Here is an 18,000-nt window from a genome sequence, read left to right on the forward strand (position 1 = left end):
CATTTCCATCTTCAGTCTTTTAAATCTCACATCTTCTTTGAACAGAATCTCAGCGATTGGTTTACTCAAACCATTGTTTTATTGCTTATTACTCATTTTCATTTTCAAAATTATATTTATATGTAACCCTGCTCTGATATTCCTTATCAGAGACTTCCTAATCTTTATCCCCCCCCCCCTTTTTTTTGATTTGTACTCAAAATCTCTTTACACACCTATAAAATCCATTTGTTGTATTAGGCTGGCTATGATTCTGGAGAAAATATAGGGTGACTATTATAAATATTTTCAAAACTATTACAAAATTGTATGCATCAACTAAAAATGCACAGGTCATTTTTAACTGAACACTTCAGTTTAGCTGCCATAACACTGAAGTTATAAACTCATCTGGCCACAGGCTACCAAAAATGTGCAAAAAGAAACTTCTTTTTATCACTTTTCCAACACTGAACATCACTAGAATATTTTCATATTTGATTCGAATATCAACTTTCTCCAGTACTAACTTTTCTAATAATAAAAGTCAATTCTGTTGTGGATTTAATGTTTGTAACTTCTAATAATACACACACACACATGCACGGTCGGACCTCTATATAATGAAATCAATCGTTCCCTTGGAAAAATTCATTAAACAGAAATTTCGTTATAAAGAAATGACCTTTTCAACAATGAAAAATACTGTAAATTCAGAAATATAGTAAAAAATGAGAATGAATAAATTTTCTAACATTTTAAAATAATTTATTTTAAATGTCCGTACATATTAAGAAATGACTATGATGTGAACGATGCATAAGTACACATTTAAGAATTACATCATAAAATATTTGGTTACTTTTTGTTGTGCACTGGATTTTACTGTATATCATTCATAAAAATGTTTGCATTTGTTTAAACACTCAAATATATTTTCTGTTACATTTTATTCCCACTGAAGGCCTTGATGCAAAGTTTCAAATGCTGCTAACATTTCTTGTTTGGAAGGTTTAATATTGCCCTCATTTTCATTCAACTCATTGTCGATATTGTCACTAGTTCTTTGACTACTCCTCAAAATGTTGGAGTCACTCGGATATTCAGCTACTATGACATCATTATCAACTCATAAAAATTTGTCAAGAACAATTTCTCCAGTGATCAAACCTCACTTGGAACTCTTCCCAAGATTGCTCAATGTCTTGTAATAGTTCATCCCTCTCATTGCTGTTAATTAGCGTTTTAGCAAAACCTGCTTTTGTGAAATAATTCTTAATCATTGTTTCCATCACATCTTACTCCGCAATTTCACTAACTCTGATCACATCCACAAATCTATAACAGAATTCATAGGTTGGTTGGTTTGTATTCTCAGTATAATTTTTTTTAGTATGCACCTTCAGTAGTGCATTTTCAAATCCTTGGCTCATTGGCTGCAGTTTACATGAGATATTTTGAGGGAAGAAAACAAGCTTCACAAAATTACTGAGTGAAGGTGGGCAGGGTAGTTGTCGACAATAGACTTGATTTTTCTGTTTTCTTTCATCATTTTTCTATCGAAATTTAAAATCCACTCTTCAAAAATTTCACTTATCCAAGATTTTTTGTTTTAGTTGTAGTCCAGCTCTAATGACTTTACTCCTTTGAAACATTGGGGTTTTTTTACTTTTGTCTATTACCAAAAGCTTCAGTTTTTCATTACCAGCCATATTTCCACCAACCAAGACTGTAATTCTCTCCTTACTGATTTTACCACCTAAACATTTATCACCTTTATGTCTTGTTTGTTCGGAAAACATTTAAAAAATAGACCTATTTCATCCAACGCTGAATATGTCTTTGGGCCCTTAATCCTCATAATTTTTTTCAAAACCATTTCTTTCCAATGGGTACAGTCTTCTTCGATTACAACTCCACTTTCAGAAATAATTTTTCGAGTGGTTTTTAAATTTGTCCAGCCAACCAGAACTGGCTTGGAATGTTTTATATCCCAGAAAAGATGCATATTCCATAGCCTTTTCTTTTATTAATGGCCCTGATATCAGCATGTTTTGGTCTCGGATCAACTTCACCCACTTAAAAACGGCTTCATCTACATCTTCATGCAGGCATAATTTAGCACGCTTCCAACTGGGTCCCATTTCCTCAAACAGTTTGAGAATCGAAACAGTTTTTTAAAATGGTTGTCACTACTGGCAGGGATACCAAATTTTAAAGCAATTTCTTTTTTTTTTAATGCCCCAATATTACACACTTCCACTTTTTCCACTACACTCAAGTGTTTCCTCAAACAATTTGAAAATCAAAACACAGTTTTTCAGAATGGTTCACACACTCCTTCTTTATCTTCGCCTTCTCCCCACATTTATATGGGATCAGCGTTTCCATTCTTAATTCTTTTCCTCCATTCCTCCCTATCCTGGGCATCCTCTCTTTTAAATCCTCTACCACCTGATGTCCTTCCGTCTCAGCTTAAGTCTCTCCCTCTTCCCTATCACCTAAGCAAAGCAACTAAGCAAACCCTTAGCCATAATTATGAGAGCATCCTTGGACTCAGGGGAGGTTCCCACGGACTGGAGATGTGCAAATGTATCCCCAATTCACAAAGGGGGATCAAAGGGTGACACGAGTAATTACAGACCAGTTAGTTTAACTTCTGTTCTGGGTAAAATAATGGAGTCGCTGGTTAAAGATGCATTGCAGGATCATCTAGACAAGACTGCAGCAATAATTGAGATACAGCATGGGTTTGTTAAGGGAAAGTCTTGTCTGACAAATTTGATAGGATTTTATGATGTGGTTACAAAGGAACTGGATGCAAAAAATAATTTTGATATCATATATTTCAATTTCAGGAAAGCTTTTGACACTGTTGCACATGGAAGACTATTGTACAAATTGGAGCAGAATGGTATTAAGGGTAAGTTGCTACAATGGATAAAAGGATGATTAAGTGCGAGAAGACAGAGGGTGGTAATCAATGGGTGCTGCTCTTCTTGGACTAATGTTATTAGTGGAGTCCCACAGGGTTCGGTGTTAGGCCCACTGTTGTTTTGTATATTTATCAATGATATTGATGAAGGTATATCGGGCTTAATGTCGAAGTTTGCAGATGATACAAAGTTGGCAGGGTTGTTAATGACAGTAATAGCAGTGTGCTACTGCAACAGGATCTAGATAATTTGGGCAGATGGGCTAAGAAGTGGCAACTGAAGTTTTAACCTTGACAAATGCAAAGTACTGCATATGGGTAGAAGTAATCCCAGAGAAACGTACCAACTGTGTAGTACTACACTTAAGGTGGTAGAAAATGAAAAAGACCTGGGAGTAATTGTGCAGTCAGATATGAAGTTTTCTGAGCAATGCAGACAGGCTGCCAGGGGAGGTCATGGGGTTTTGTCAATGATATATAGGAATTTTGCTAGCAGGGAAAAGGAGGTGATTATCCCTCTGTATAAGGCAATGGTCAGGCCACACCTTGAGTACTGCGTACAGGTCTGGAGGCCTCATTTTAGGAAGGATGTAGATTTACTTGAGCGTGTACAGAGAAGGGCAACAAGATTGGTGAGGGGAATGAAGGGATCCTCTTACCAAGAGAGGCTTAAGTTCTGCAAACTGCAGCAGCTGGTGACTAGGCATCTGTGAGGTGATCTGACTGAGGTGTATAAGGTCTTGAATGGGGTGAGCATGCTGAATTATGATGGGATCCTTCCACTTGTTCATATTAAGAACCTAAGGGGGTGTAAATTCAAATTAATAAAAGACAGATGTAGAATAGATGTGCGGAAATTTGCCTTTAGCCAGCGGGTGGTTAATTGTTGGAACAAACTTCCATCTGTCGTTGTGGAAGTTGATAGGTTGATTAAATTTAAGGAGGAACTGGACAGGCATTTGGAGGGAATGGTGTGATTTTTTTTTTTTTTTTTTTTTTGGCTGTTGCGCATAAGCTCATACGTTTGCTTTCTTGCATCACATGCCACTACTACTACTACCTCCAACTTTTCGCACCTCTTCCCCACATACTCCTCACTTCTTCGTTCCACATGTCCAAGCCACCTCAACCTAGATTCCTGCATTTTTTTTACTCAGAGGCCCCACCTTAACAGTACCTCTGATGTAGTAATTTCTTATCCTGTCCTTCCTCGTCACACCACACATTCATCTTAGCATCCTCATCTCCGCTACTTCCATCTTCTTCTCCTGGGGCCCTTATAATCGCCCATGTCTCAGCAACATTCATCAGTGCGGGTCTAACCACAGTTTTATACAATCTTCCCTTCATTCTGCAGCTAACTTTCTTATTACACAGCACCCCACTCATCTTTCTCCAGTTCAACCATCCACATTGCACTCTATGCTGTATTTCTGCACTCAATCCTCCATTCCTCTTAACGTTCGATCTAAGATACTTAAATTTCGAAACTGATGGTAGCTTTTCCTCCTGCAGTTTTATAGAACTCTCATCTCCATTCAATGCCATATATTCTGTCTTTTTCTGCTTATCCTCATACCTCTCTCTTCCAATGCTTTCCTCCATTCCTCCAATTTCTTCTCTACCTTTCCTTGGGATGGTTCGCACAGTACAAAATCATCCACGAACTGCATATTCCATGGTGCTCTAGTCTTCACGTCTCTCACCAACACATCCATTACCAGATCGAACAGATATGGGCTGAGAGCTGATCCCTGGTGCAGTCCAACTACTACAGAGAACCCCCTCAGTCATACCTACACTACTCTTAACCTGAGTCACCTCTCCCTTGTACATTTCTTTCACAAGCCTTACATACTTTTCTGATGCACCCGTCTCCCCTCATGCATCTCCATACCTCTTGTCTGGGCACTCTATCATATGCTTTTTCCAGGTCTATGAACACCATGAGCAACTTTACTTGTATCTCCCTATACCTTTCCATCACCTGCCTTAAAGCAAAGATTGCATCTGTTGTTCCTCTTCCCGGCATGAAACCGAACTGTTCATCTCCTATTTCCGTCTCCTGCCTTAACTTTCCTTCCACAATTCTTCCCCAGATCTTCATTGAATGAGACATTAGCTTTATTCCCCTGTAGCTCTCACATTCCTGCACATCACCCTTTCCTTTATAGATTGGCACAAGTATACTTTCCCTCCACTCATCTGGTATCCTCTTCTGCTGCCACAGTTTTTCCAGAAGGTCCCATAAGATATCGACCTCTTCTTTGCCCATACTTCTCCATACCTCTTCTGGTATCTGATCAGCACCTACTGCTTTCCCCCTCTTCATTTTTCTGAGTGCACTTTCCACTTCTTTCCTGCTTATGCCTTCCACTTCCCTTTCATTTGTCTCTCCATCCTCGCATAATGCTCTTGGGTTTTCCTCATTTAATAACTTCTTAAAATAGTCTTTCCACCTTTCCTTAACCTTCTCCTGGTCCTGTATCACCACTCCCCTCTCATCTTTTATCTGTTTTATTGATGAGAAGTCCTTTGATGCCTTGTCTTTTGCTTTGGCTATTCTCATCAACTGCCTATCCCCATCTTTCCTTTCCAGTTCCCCATAGGCCTCATCCACTGCCTTCACCTTTGCTATTGCCACAGCCATTTTTGCCTCCTTATTTGCTAATTTATGTGCTTCTTTATCTTCCTGGCTACCTGTTAAATCCCATCTTTTCTTCATCTCCTTCTTTTGTTTTATCACAGATTGCACTTCCTCATTCGACCACCAAGCCTCCTTTCCCTCCGGCGACCCCTTTCCTGATGTTTTCCCCAACATCTCTTCTCCAACTTTCCTTATGATACAACTATTTAACTTCCACCACTCTTGCTCGTCTTCCAGTAACTTTATTCCTTTTAGCACATTTTCCCTAAATCCTTCCTCAAACCCTCCTCTTTCAATCTCCACCATTTTATCCTTTTCTCCCTCTGTCTCGAATATTTCCTACTTTTGTCCGCTGCAACCTCCCAATCGACCACAAGCAATCTTGTGTAGACACACCTTCTCCATTTATAATGGAGGCATCTAACTAAAGGAAATGCTGTTCCTCATTTCCTTTAGTTAGATGCCTCCTATGGCACATGATATAGTCAATCTGGCTTATCCTTTCCCTACTCTTCCTTCTAGGTGTTAACTATCACTAGGTCGAATGCCACTGTGTGTTCTACTATCCTCTCCCCTTCTCCATTTCTTTCCCCAATACTCCACCTTCCAAACGCTCTTCCTAAATGTCCATTTAAATCACCTCCAACAATCAACCTCTCTTTCTCAGGTATTGCCATGACCACTTGATCCATTTCCATCCAAAATCATCCTTTTCTTCTTCCCCGCATCTTACTTGCGAGGCATACGCACATACTATTATGGTCAAGTGTCCACCCACCTCCAGTTTGATGCTCATAAACCTGTCGCTCCTTCTGTTAACCTCACACACTCCATCCTTTAATTCTTTATCAACTACAATGCCTACTCCATTTCTTCCTCTCTTATCCACTCCCCTAAAGAACAACTTTTACCCTTCACCGAGCTCTTTCTTTATTTCCCTTCCACCTTGTCTCTTGTAGGCATAGGATCTTCACTCTTCTTCTTTGCATCAAATCCACAATCTCTCTACTCTTTCCATTTATCATCCTGATGTTCAATGTCCCTATTCTAACACTTTTCATCCTCTTCTTCTCTAGCTGGACTAACTTCTTTAACCGAACCCATCCTTTGTTCGGTAGCCCTGACCCTTTTCTCACAGTTTCCTGGCGACGTGACTGCGTGTTGCTTATGGGGTACACCCTAGCCGTTCCACATCCATTTTTTGCCATTCTATCATTTTCTTTGGTTTTGACATAGTTTTTACAGCTAGATGCCCTTCCTGACACCAACCCTCACTATTTATCTGGGCTTGAGACTGGCACCTACTGAGGCTGGCTTGCCTCAGTAGGTGCCAGTAGGTGCTCAGTTGGTATTTCTGCCAGTAGTGTGTGAACCATTCATACACTACTGGCAGGAATACCATTCAGAGCAATTTCTTTTTTTTTCATTTTCTTTTATTTTACAGTAAAAAACAGGTTGACCAGAGCCAATGTCTGCCTTGGGAATATGCCTTAATCTTTGCCAATGGCTGTGGACACATAGATAGCAGTTGACCAGCGCGACTTCTCCATACCATAGTGTATAGGTTGTATAGGTTTTACTTCCTCTTTTTAACCATTGCTGACCCACTGCTGGGCAAGGCCTCTCCCAAAACCTTTCATCTTTTTCTGTCCCGCGTCGTGGTTGGCCAGTTTCCTCCTGTAGGGTTTTACAGGAACCACTAAATTGTTGAATGTTTTAGCTCTTAATTTATGGAATTAATCCCTTTATCTTTTAAGAGCTAAGGGATTAATTCCAAAAATTAAGGAATTCTTAATCCTTTTAACCCTTAATTCGTGCTTTCTACAGCATCAGCTTTATTGCCTAAAGGTCAGAGGTGCGAACAATGCATACCCAAGTCTCTCGAAATCAGTTCGTTTTATGGAAATTTTTTTCGTTATACCTGGAAACTATTTTCAATCTAATGATCAAGGGTGAAATCCAAAAAGTTCGCTATATGGAAGTTCGTTAAAAAGAGGTTTGACTATACAGGAACTCCCCGATTTACATAATACTTGACTTACACAAATATGACTTTATGTAAGTTTTTGCCAGCCGGTGCAAACTGAAAAAAATATGGAAACGTATTTTGCATCTGTAGGGATAAAGGGAGAAAATATAATGTGAACCCAATAATTTTTTTTTTTTTTTTTTTTTGTAATTCATTCCAAGTCCTCGGAAGTTTAAAATTTAGCTATATTACTAAACTATTTATCTCTCTAAAAGGTCTTTTTATAATGGAAATTGCACTACCCTTTCATCGTTATCATATGTTCCCATTATAAGAATCAATTTTGAACACCTTTGTGATATTTTTCTAAAGCACATTTCTGGAGGTCAAAACTGAAAAACAATAATAAGAATTTGCACTTTCTGATTTATTGGGCTTTTCTGTTAGTGAAATAAATTATAAACGGGTAGTAAACTCGATCTTATTGCATTTGGATTAATACCGATAACTGGAATTCTGTGGGTTTTTACATTATTATGGTGAAATGAGTTCCTCTTCACTGAAATCTTCAATCATGTAAAAAACATTTTCAGAAACTTCTCTTCGTATTTACGTATTACAATGAAGGGAAAGGGACCAACTGAAAATGCAAGTGCTGGCAGTGCTAAGAAAAGAAACAAGATTCATTTAGAAATGGATGATTAATTAAGAAGTATGAAGCATGACAAAGTTTGTCATCTTTTGCATGGAATTAGGTCTCGCTGCTTCAACAGCGAATACTATTATAAGGGACAGTGCACATATAAAAGAACATGTTAAAGGATCAGTGCACTTAAGATCAGCAGTGATCACAAAGCAGTGTTCAACTGCTATATTGAAGATGGAACAGCTATTAATAATATGGATGTAAAATCAGATTCAGAAGCAAGTGCCCCTGAGTCCAATTGCCATCCAAGCAAAAGCAAGAAGTATTTATGAAGATATTAAGGATAAGTACGGCGAACTCCCAAGTTCGTGGCAAGCAATGGGTGGTTTAATAGGTTTAAGCATTGCGCTGGTTTACAAAACATTAAAGTACAGTCAGTCCTCGTATAGCACGATAGTTGTGTTCCTAGAAATCCTCGTGCAATGCAAAATCGTGCAATATAAATAACAGGCCCTATGGGAAAAATAGGGTTAGGTGCCGACCACCCAAGATTAAACACACATTTGTAACCAAAACATTACCAAACACAATAAATAATTGTAATAAAATACTTATTTTATTACGACTATTATGTAATAAAATATTGCTAATGCTTTTGCTTCTATCGTAAGCAAACTTGTTTTTTTGTTTGATTTTCTATCCAAACAGATGACAGCCGTTCCATCTCTTCCAATTCTTTGTATCTTGATCTAATGGATTTTAATTACACTTTGAGTTGTTCCTGCTATGAAAGTTGTTTTTATTTTCTCTGCATTCTTTCTAATTCTCAGCATTGCCTCATTTAGGCCAGTAGTACGTACAATTTCACATGGTCTTTCATTTCGCTCAAAGCATTTCACAATTTCATATTTTTTCTCTATCGACAGAGGCAGACTTGCCATAAGCCATACCGGGGAAATCCTCGTGGGCCGGAGGCAGGTGTGATTTTCCCGGGTAATTATTTTTGATCCAGCCCACCTCTGTTTATCGATATTGCTTTTCTTTTTCTCTCTGAATCTGTAGTGTCTTCATCAGGATGCTTCCTTTTCACACCTTTTAAGTATTTTACTCAATTTTAGGGAATAAAGCACAATTACAAAATGAGGAGGCACGCTTGATACAAATAAACAAAGCTGTGAGCGTGTAGCAACTGAATAAACAACACTGTAAAGGCAGAGACGCACTAACACCTCACTAGCTCACATTTTACTAAAGCACATTTCTGGGGGTTACTACCATAAAACAATAAAAACAATTTCCAGCTGCATTTCTGCTAGTGGAATCTATTATAAACTGGTATTAAACTCGATCTAATTGCATTTGCGATAATACGGATAGCTGGAATTGTGTGGGTTTTTACGTTATTATGGCAAAAAGCGTTTTCCATTCACTGATATAAAAAACAAATACATTTTCAGAATCTGCTCTTCATTCTTATCGTGTTGCGTTCAGTTGGGGTGATTCCGCGTTCGACTGCCATTTCTTGTAAACACAAAGGTGAATCATGCATAAGCGAATTCTGTTCATGTTATATACGATATCGTTCCCCTATTTATAAATCATGTATGATCGAATTTGTGTAGTGTAAACACTTGTTATACGAGGACTGACTGTATGTGGTTGAAGTAACCAGTGCCGATTCTGCAGCTGCAAAGAAATTTTGTGATGTAGTGAAAAAAATTATTGATGAAGGTGGCTATTCAATGCAGCAAATTTTTAACATTGACGAGACTGCTCTGTATTGGAAAAAAATGCTGGATCAAACATAACATTGCCAAAGAGGAAAAGACAATGCCAAATTTCAAGGCTTCAAAAGATAGCGCTACGCTCTTTCTTGGGGCTAATGCAGCGGGAGATTACAGATTAAAATCACTGCTTGTGTACCATTCTGGAAATCCTTATGCATTTTAGGGCATCAATAAAGCTACCCTACCCGTGAATTTCTGATCGAACCGGAGAGCATGGATAACAATATCTCTCTTTGAGGATTGGTTTAAATGCAGCTTCATTCCCGAGGTTGAAAAATATTGTAAAGACAACAACGTTCCTTTAAAGATTTTGCTTCTATTAGATAATGCTCCTGGACATCCTACACATCTAGATAATTTCAATTCAAAAGTGAGAGTCATATTTCTACCGCCAAACACAACTTCACTCATCCAACCTATGGATCAGGGTGTTATTTAAAATTTAAAAGCATACTATTTATGCATAACATTTGCTCAGGCATTGTCTGCAATAGACAATGAGAAAAATTTTATGTTAAGAGACTTTTGAAAATATTACAATATTTACCATGCCATCTTAAACATTAATAAGGCCTGAATGGAAATTACTAAAAATTGTTTAAATGGTACATGGAAGAAAATATGCCCATGGCATGTAAAAGGCTTCAAAGATGGAAAAGGACGAATCATACGAAGGGGTTACAGATAAGATTGTAAAGTTTGCAGAGCTACTTCAGTTGGAGATTGTTGCCAAAGACTTGGAAGAGTTAATAGAGGAAGAAGAGAAGGAATTATCTGATGAAGAACTTATTGACTTGCAGGCAGCGATAGTGAAAGAAGAAAATGCTGACGAAGCTCAAGATGAACCAAATGAGGAGCCGAGACGCTTCATCACCAGAGAGATGGCAATGGCACTTCGTGAAATTTCAGCAATGGCGAGGTTTGAGAAGATGGATCCTGACAGTGAATGATTCTTAAAAGTTAACAGAGGGGTGAATGGTATGCTTGCTTGCTACAAAGAAATCTATGAAAAGAAAAAAGGCACCGTCTGGTCATTCATTAATATGCTCTTTCGTAAAGTTGAGCGGCCGACCCCTTCTAAATCTCCACAGCCCTCAACCTCTGCAGCGGCATACTTATCAGCTGAAGACGTCAATTCTGGCAACGATGCTCGAGAGGTAAAACTTACTGACGTTATGCCTGTCTCCTCTTTTTTTGTAATTTTATAATTTTTAAATTTTTTAAATTGCATGCTTTTGTAATTTTTCCTGTGCATGAGGTAAATTGAATAAGTACAATAAATAATTTTATTCACATGTTTGTTGAACATTTCTTTTTTTGATTCAATCAATTCAGCGAGCACAGTTGTTGAGTGCTGCACAAGCATGGGGGAAATTCCGACTTAAGTAGAGTTCCACGGAATGCAACCCTTACGTTAATCAGGGAGTGGCTGTATATATATCATCATTTCAAGGAGTTAGGCCAGATGGTCTGTTCCAACTTTTTATTTATATATATATATGATAAAAACAAATTTTGAACAAACAGTTCAAGATATAAAGTAAAGGTATATAAAATGAAGAATGATATTATGTAAAGTAAATTTTCTAATAATTGGCAATAATTTTAGTAGTAATATTTTAGCAATTTTATTAATTATTTTTTTAGTAGTTTCTCATTTGGTTATAGCTCAGGGTACTCATACCTTTTCCTTTCAGTATTATTAACCGGCCAGTTTCTTAGGTTGGATGCTAATATCTGCTATAGGTATTCTTGGCTTCCATTTTTCTTTTTAATGTGCATAGGTTCATCTAATTTTTTTTATACAAGTAGTTCTCCATATTTTTTGTATATAGTTCTTCATTTATATATACAGGTAGCCCTCGATTTATGTCGGGGTTAGGTTCCTGGGGGGACAGGCACAAATGGGATTGGCGCAAATGGAACCCTTTATATAATGGAGTCAATTGGAAACCACAGGATTAGGTTCTGGGCACCAAAAATTTTACCTACCACTTTGCATTGATTGTTTTATTTTATTAGCATTCTTCGTGGTTGTAGTAATAGTCGATGGAGGCATATTCATAGCCCTACACACATTAGGGCGGCTTCTATCCTCCGAATATTGCACTAGGATTTGATGAACTACTTCTACCAGACATGGGGTGTCTTTATTCTATTAAATCAAAAACTTTATAACACGATTGGAAAAAACTGCACATGGCTATCACTATTATTTAATTTATTAATAGCACAATTAATAAAAAAAGTTGGTGTAATAAATTTCCAACACGTGTAAATAGCGTAAACAACAATCAACTGAATGCTTCACCGCATGGACCTTTACCACCTGAATCCACAAGTGGCTACTTTGAGGGTGGGAATCTTTCTTGTCTCTGATACGAATGCGCTAATTGCTGATTGGCTCAGATTGTCCTAAATCATGTGAACAGTGCATGATACATAGCGCAGTATGATGCCGATAAATTTTGTCTGACGATTTTAAACTTTCAATTTATAAAAAAATTGAAAAAAAAATTATAAAAATAAAAATGGCATTGTGGTTAGTGATCAGTGCTATTGTGAATTGGCGCAAATCGGACCAGCGCAAAATGAGGGCTATCCGTATATAATAATCTGCTGATAGGGATGTCGGGGTGGTTTCTCTACTAATGATATGATACAAATTGCTTATTTGCCAGCAGTCTTGACCACTCACCAAATACTGGTGACCTTAGGTGCCTCCGTAGCCAGGTAGGAAGGAGCAGCAGTGCGTAGCACATGCTTCTTGATTAGACCGGGGTTCGAGCCAGTCACCATCAAATATGGAGTATGCGGAAAGGTCAGGTAATGACCACCACATATCCTGGAGCAGTATTGCCTTAGTTGCTAATGCTCCTAAAAACCAAATAACAAACTGGTGATCATTTTCTCACCAAAACAGTAACTTTTCAAAGAACTAATTGGATGAACCAGCAAAGCTTATATAAACTATGTGAAATTTTCAATATTTTCTATAAGATATAGCAAAGCATTTGAGGAAATGCATTTTTTCTTTTCAAAGTACTCAGTTCGTGTTAGCTGTCCTCTTGGTAAGTCAGAGAAGACTGATGATGATCTCTCTTCTCCTATGAGGTTCCTTCCTTACAGTCATTATTAATCTTGTAATATTGGGTATTTCAATAATGCTACATGGAATGAGCTGCATGAAAATCATTCCGTTCATCTGTCGTGTGACAAACTATTCATTAACACTTTGTCACATTATAGAATTTAATGCGGGCACACAGTTTCTGTGGTTTCAATATTTTGGATGTTCCTTTTGACTTTTGTTAATATAAAGGCAAACTATCCAAGTAAGCCATAGCTTGAATTTGTATGTAGAATTGAGCAAAATAAGTTTGCTACAGAAACAATTCACTATGTGTTTCCCTGGTATTCCATTATGCATTTCAAATAAAAAGGACTGCTCCAGCTCTAATGGAGAAGAATATTGCTATTTAGGTAAAATGTATGCCATTCTTCTTCATGCTATGACTGGTGCACTATGGCCATAGTTGCCGATACTCCTAATAAATCCCTAAACAAACAACAACAATCATGCTATGACTTTGCAATTTTTTTGGAGCCTCATAGGAAAGTAGGCACTGTGAGTAAACAGACTGACAACCCAGTGATAAGAAATATCTAGATGCGTAATCTAAGCAAGAGGAAGAATCCCACCAGCATTGAATTTGCTCAAACCATTCAAGCCCTTATACACCTCAGTCACATTACCTTGTAGGTGTCTCTTCTCCAGACACTGCAGTTTGCAGAACTGAAGCCTTTCTAAGCCTTTCTTTCTTCTGCACCATCAAGGGATGCTTGATGGTGCAGAAGTTTTTGTATTGTTGGGATTTTAAAACTTGTGCACTATTCAGCTCTCACATATTATGAGTATTTCTCATCACTGGGTCATCAGGTTGTTCACTCACATTGTATACTTCCCTGTTGAAGCTCTAAAAAAAAAAGGATCAGAACTGTGGTATGAGGAATGGCATATCTTTTTAAATAAATAGTAATAGACTTGTCCATTAGAGCAGTGCTTTTTATTTCAAGTGTCTAGTGCAATATTGAGGCAACTCATGGCAAAATTCTTCCACAATATGAGATCAATGCACTCTGTAGCAAAATTAGTTTGCTCAATGCTACGGACAAACTATGGCTATGTCATATTTATACAATAATGTTTTTAAGTTCACATAGCACAAGACCTTTGCCCTAAATTCATTGCACTCATTAATGCAAATTTAATTTTTATATTTTATCAGTGCAGGTTTAAAAGATTATTAATAAAAATACTGCAGAAAAAAAAAACTGATCTTAATAAGTATTGTAGTTTCTTTGATTGGGCATCATATTACAGTTTTATGCTGCTACAAAAAATTTTGTGGCTACAGTTATATCTATGATAATTAACTACAAACTCTCAGAAATGTTTAATGATATCCAACAGTATAATTTATCTTGATTGTTTAATACTTAATTAGGTTTGCCATAATGATAATCCTCATTCATCATTAATTGAGTTTTCCAATTATGAAGAAGCATATGCTGCTCTCACTTGTCCAGAGCCCGTCCTAGATAACAGATTTATTGAAGTTACATGGTACGATAGAGATTCCTCAGACCATGATCCAGTGGACTATTCTAAAGATGTAGAGGATGAGGTAAGCTTAGCTTCATACAAATTATAGAACGTCTGTTCATAGTCTAAAGTTAATTTTCTTTTTTCTGGAAAGCACGTAAAGTACACTAATTAAAGAATGTGTGGTATAAAGAAGCTTTCTGCTTACTGATGCAGAGTAAAGTAAATAAATCTTTGTTATACCACACATTACTGACTTATTCAACTTCTATTGTTTGTCTTATTAGCATTAGTACTGGCATATGATGCAAGAAAGCAAACTTATATAGCATCAGCCAAAAAAAAAAAAATCACACTTCCCATTTCACCTATCCATTCCCTCCAAAAGTTTGTCTAGTTCTTCCTTGAATTTATTTACGCTATCAACTTCCACAATGATAAATGGAATTTTGTTCCAGCAATCAACCACTCACTGGCTAAATGCAAATTTCTGCACATCTCTTCAGCAACCGTCTTTCCTCAAATTGGATTTATGCCCACTCAAGTGCGTAATCTGAGCAAGAGGAAGAATCCCACCAGCATTGAATTTGCTCAAACCATTCAAGCCCTTATACACCTCAATCACAACACCTTGTAGGTGTCTCTTCTCCAGACACTGCACTTTGCAGAACTGAAGCCTTTCTTGGCAAAAGCATACCTTCGTTCCCCTCACCAATCACGTTGCCCTTCTCTGTACTCGTTCCAACAGCCCTACATCCTTCCTAAAATGGCGCTTCCTGACCTTTATGCAATACTCAAGGTGTGGCCTGACCATTGCCTTATACAAAGGGATAATCACCTCCTTAGCCCTGCTAGCAAAGTTCCTGTATATCGTAAAAATCTCATGACCTGCTCTGGCAGCCTGTCTGCATTGCTCAGAGAACTTCATATCTAGCTGCACAATTACCCCCAGGTTTTTTTCATTCTCCACTACCCTGAGTGTAGTACCACCCAGTATGTTACTCTGGGGGTTACTGCTACCCATATGCAGTACCTTGCATTTGTCAATGTTAAACTTCAATTGCCACCTCTCAGCCCATCTGCCCAACTTTTCTAGATCCTTTGAAGTAGCATGATGTTATTACTGTCATTAACAACTCTGCCAACCTTTGTATTATTTGCAAACTTGGACATTAAGCCCGATATACCTTCATACATATCATTGATAAATATAAAAAACAACAATGGGCCCAACACCAAACCCTGAGGGCTCCACTAATAACATTAGTCCATGAAGAGCAGTGTCCATTGATTACCACTCTTTGTCTTCTCTCACTCAACCATCCCTTTATTCTTGCTCTTAATGCTACACTACTCCAATTTGTGTAGCAGTCTTTTATGTGCAACAGTATCAAAAGCTTTCCTGAAATCCAAGTAAAAAAAAAAAAAGTAAAGTGCAGCCATTATCAACCCACTGCAGGATGGAAGCCTCCTCAACAATTCATGCTGAGGGAAATGGACCATAATCTGCCACGCTGGTCCAGTGCGGGTTGGCAGATCAACCGTATTCAGAAGTCAGGGGCTTTGAACCCTGGTGTACTCAAAGAGCGCGTGCTACTGCACTCCCGCTCCTGACCACTCGGCTACGGAGGCCTTAATATCAAAAATATTTTTTGCATCCAGTTCCTTTGTGACCCCATCATACTATCCAATCAAATTGGTTAGTCAGACAAGATTTCTCCTTGACAAAGTCATGCTATATCTGAACTATAATTGTAGTCTTGTCTAGATGATTCTGCATTACTTTGTTAACCAGTGGCTCTATTATTTCCATGGAACAGAAGTTCTAACAGGTCAAATTACTCATGTCACCCTTTGATTCCACCAATGTGAATTGGGAATACATTTGCACTTCTCCAGTCTGTGGGGACCTCCCCTGAATCTAAGAATGCTCTCATAATTATGGCCCAGGGTTTGCTTCCTTCCTTTGCTGCCTCCCTTGATATAATTGGAGATATCTCATCCACCCCCAGATGCCTTATGTTTAACTTCAACAATTTCTCTTCCACTTCCTTAGAGAATTCCTCATCTTTGAATGTAGATGCAAAATACTCATTCAGTTTATCAGCAACCTGGGCAGGATCATCAACAGTCAAACCATCAATGTCATTTGGACCTATCGGATACATCCCCTTCCTTCTAGAGTTTGGATAAGTAAAGAAGTCTTTGCTGTTTTTCTTTGCATCTTTTGCCAAAGATTTCTCATAATCATTGGTTACAGACTAGCTTATATCTGCCATAGACTTCTGTGTCACCTGATAATTTATATGCATGGTATGCATATAAATTATCAGGTGACAATTTTTCTGGTGGCATTTTTCTTCTCTACCATGAGTCTCATTAGTTCATCTGACATCCACTTAAGCCTAACTTTTAACAGTATTTCTTACTTGGTATGAAAAGCCTTGTAGCTTCCAAGATTAATTCCTTGAATGCTTCCCATTTAGAATTTGCTGTTGGTAATATCAATTGGTTCCATTGTATAGAATTTAAAAACTGTCTGAGACCACTGTATTCACCTTTATGAGAGCTAAATCCCTTCCCTGTACTCCTGATAGTAAGCACCTTTATGTAAATCAGATATTTGCCAATGTTTGCACTGTCATCGCTGCATAGTGGCTCCTTTATCTGCAATTTCTTAATGCAATCACTGCTGAAAATCAGATCAAGCATATTACTCCCTCTGGTTGCTTCTCAAGTATGCTGCTGTAGAAAGCAGTCATCCAATAAATCCACAAGTCTTGCTAGTGTGCGAGTTACAAACCCACAATATCTGGAAGCTAAAATCTCCCATTATAAGACATTCTGATTTACTGGTTCACTCTTATTTCTGTGTACTCAGAGTCAGGCGCCTCCGTAGCCAGGTGGGAAGGAGCAGCAGTGCATATCACACACTTCTTGATTAGACTGGAGTTCGAGCCCGTCACCACCAAATACAGAGGATGCAGAAAGGTCAGGGAATGACCACTGCATATCCCGGAGCAATATGGCCTTAGTTGCTAATGCTCCTAAATAACAACAACAACAACTCAGTCATTAGGCCTATAACACACTCCTCATTTTATTTCCCCCTCTGCTTATGTCACATCAAACTGATTCAACATTGCACTGGCCACCATTGTCAACTCGATACACTACCTTAGATTTTGTGTTTCTTAACTAACAGCATAACCCCCTCTCCATTCCTGTCCTGTCTGTTCTTTCTGTACACATTGTACTCCCCATATTCAAACTGCATTATTTATATCTGTGTGACACCATGTCTGTGATATCCCAACAATGTTTGCATTTGATGTCTTGACCAACACTTCAAATTCATAAAATTTATTTACTATACTTCTAGCATTGGTGCACGTGTTCTTACTCACAGTTACCTAACACAGCTCATATAT

At 38.0% G+C, this 18,000-nt stretch overlaps 1 protein-coding gene across 1 annotated transcript in view; it reads left to right on the top strand.

Moving 5' to 3' along the window:
* LOC150079621 (uncharacterized) overlaps positions 1-18,000 on the top strand; it is a 55,106-nt gene that overhangs the window by 3,104 nt on the left and 34,002 nt on the right. Inside the window, exon 3 of the mRNA XM_090383141.1 lies at positions 14,472-14,651. Coding sequence (XP_090239267.1) covers positions 14,472-14,651 — 180 coding nt within the window. The remainder of the gene's footprint in view (positions 1-14,471; positions 14,652-18,000) is intronic.

This window comes from Mastigoproctus giganteus, chromosome 10 (genome assembly GCF_048544385.1).
Source record: "Mastigoproctus giganteus isolate SK-2022 chromosome 10, ASM4854438v1, whole genome shotgun sequence".
Taxonomy (NCBI): Eukaryota; Metazoa; Arthropoda; class Arachnida; order Uropygi; family Thelyphonidae; genus Mastigoproctus; species Mastigoproctus giganteus.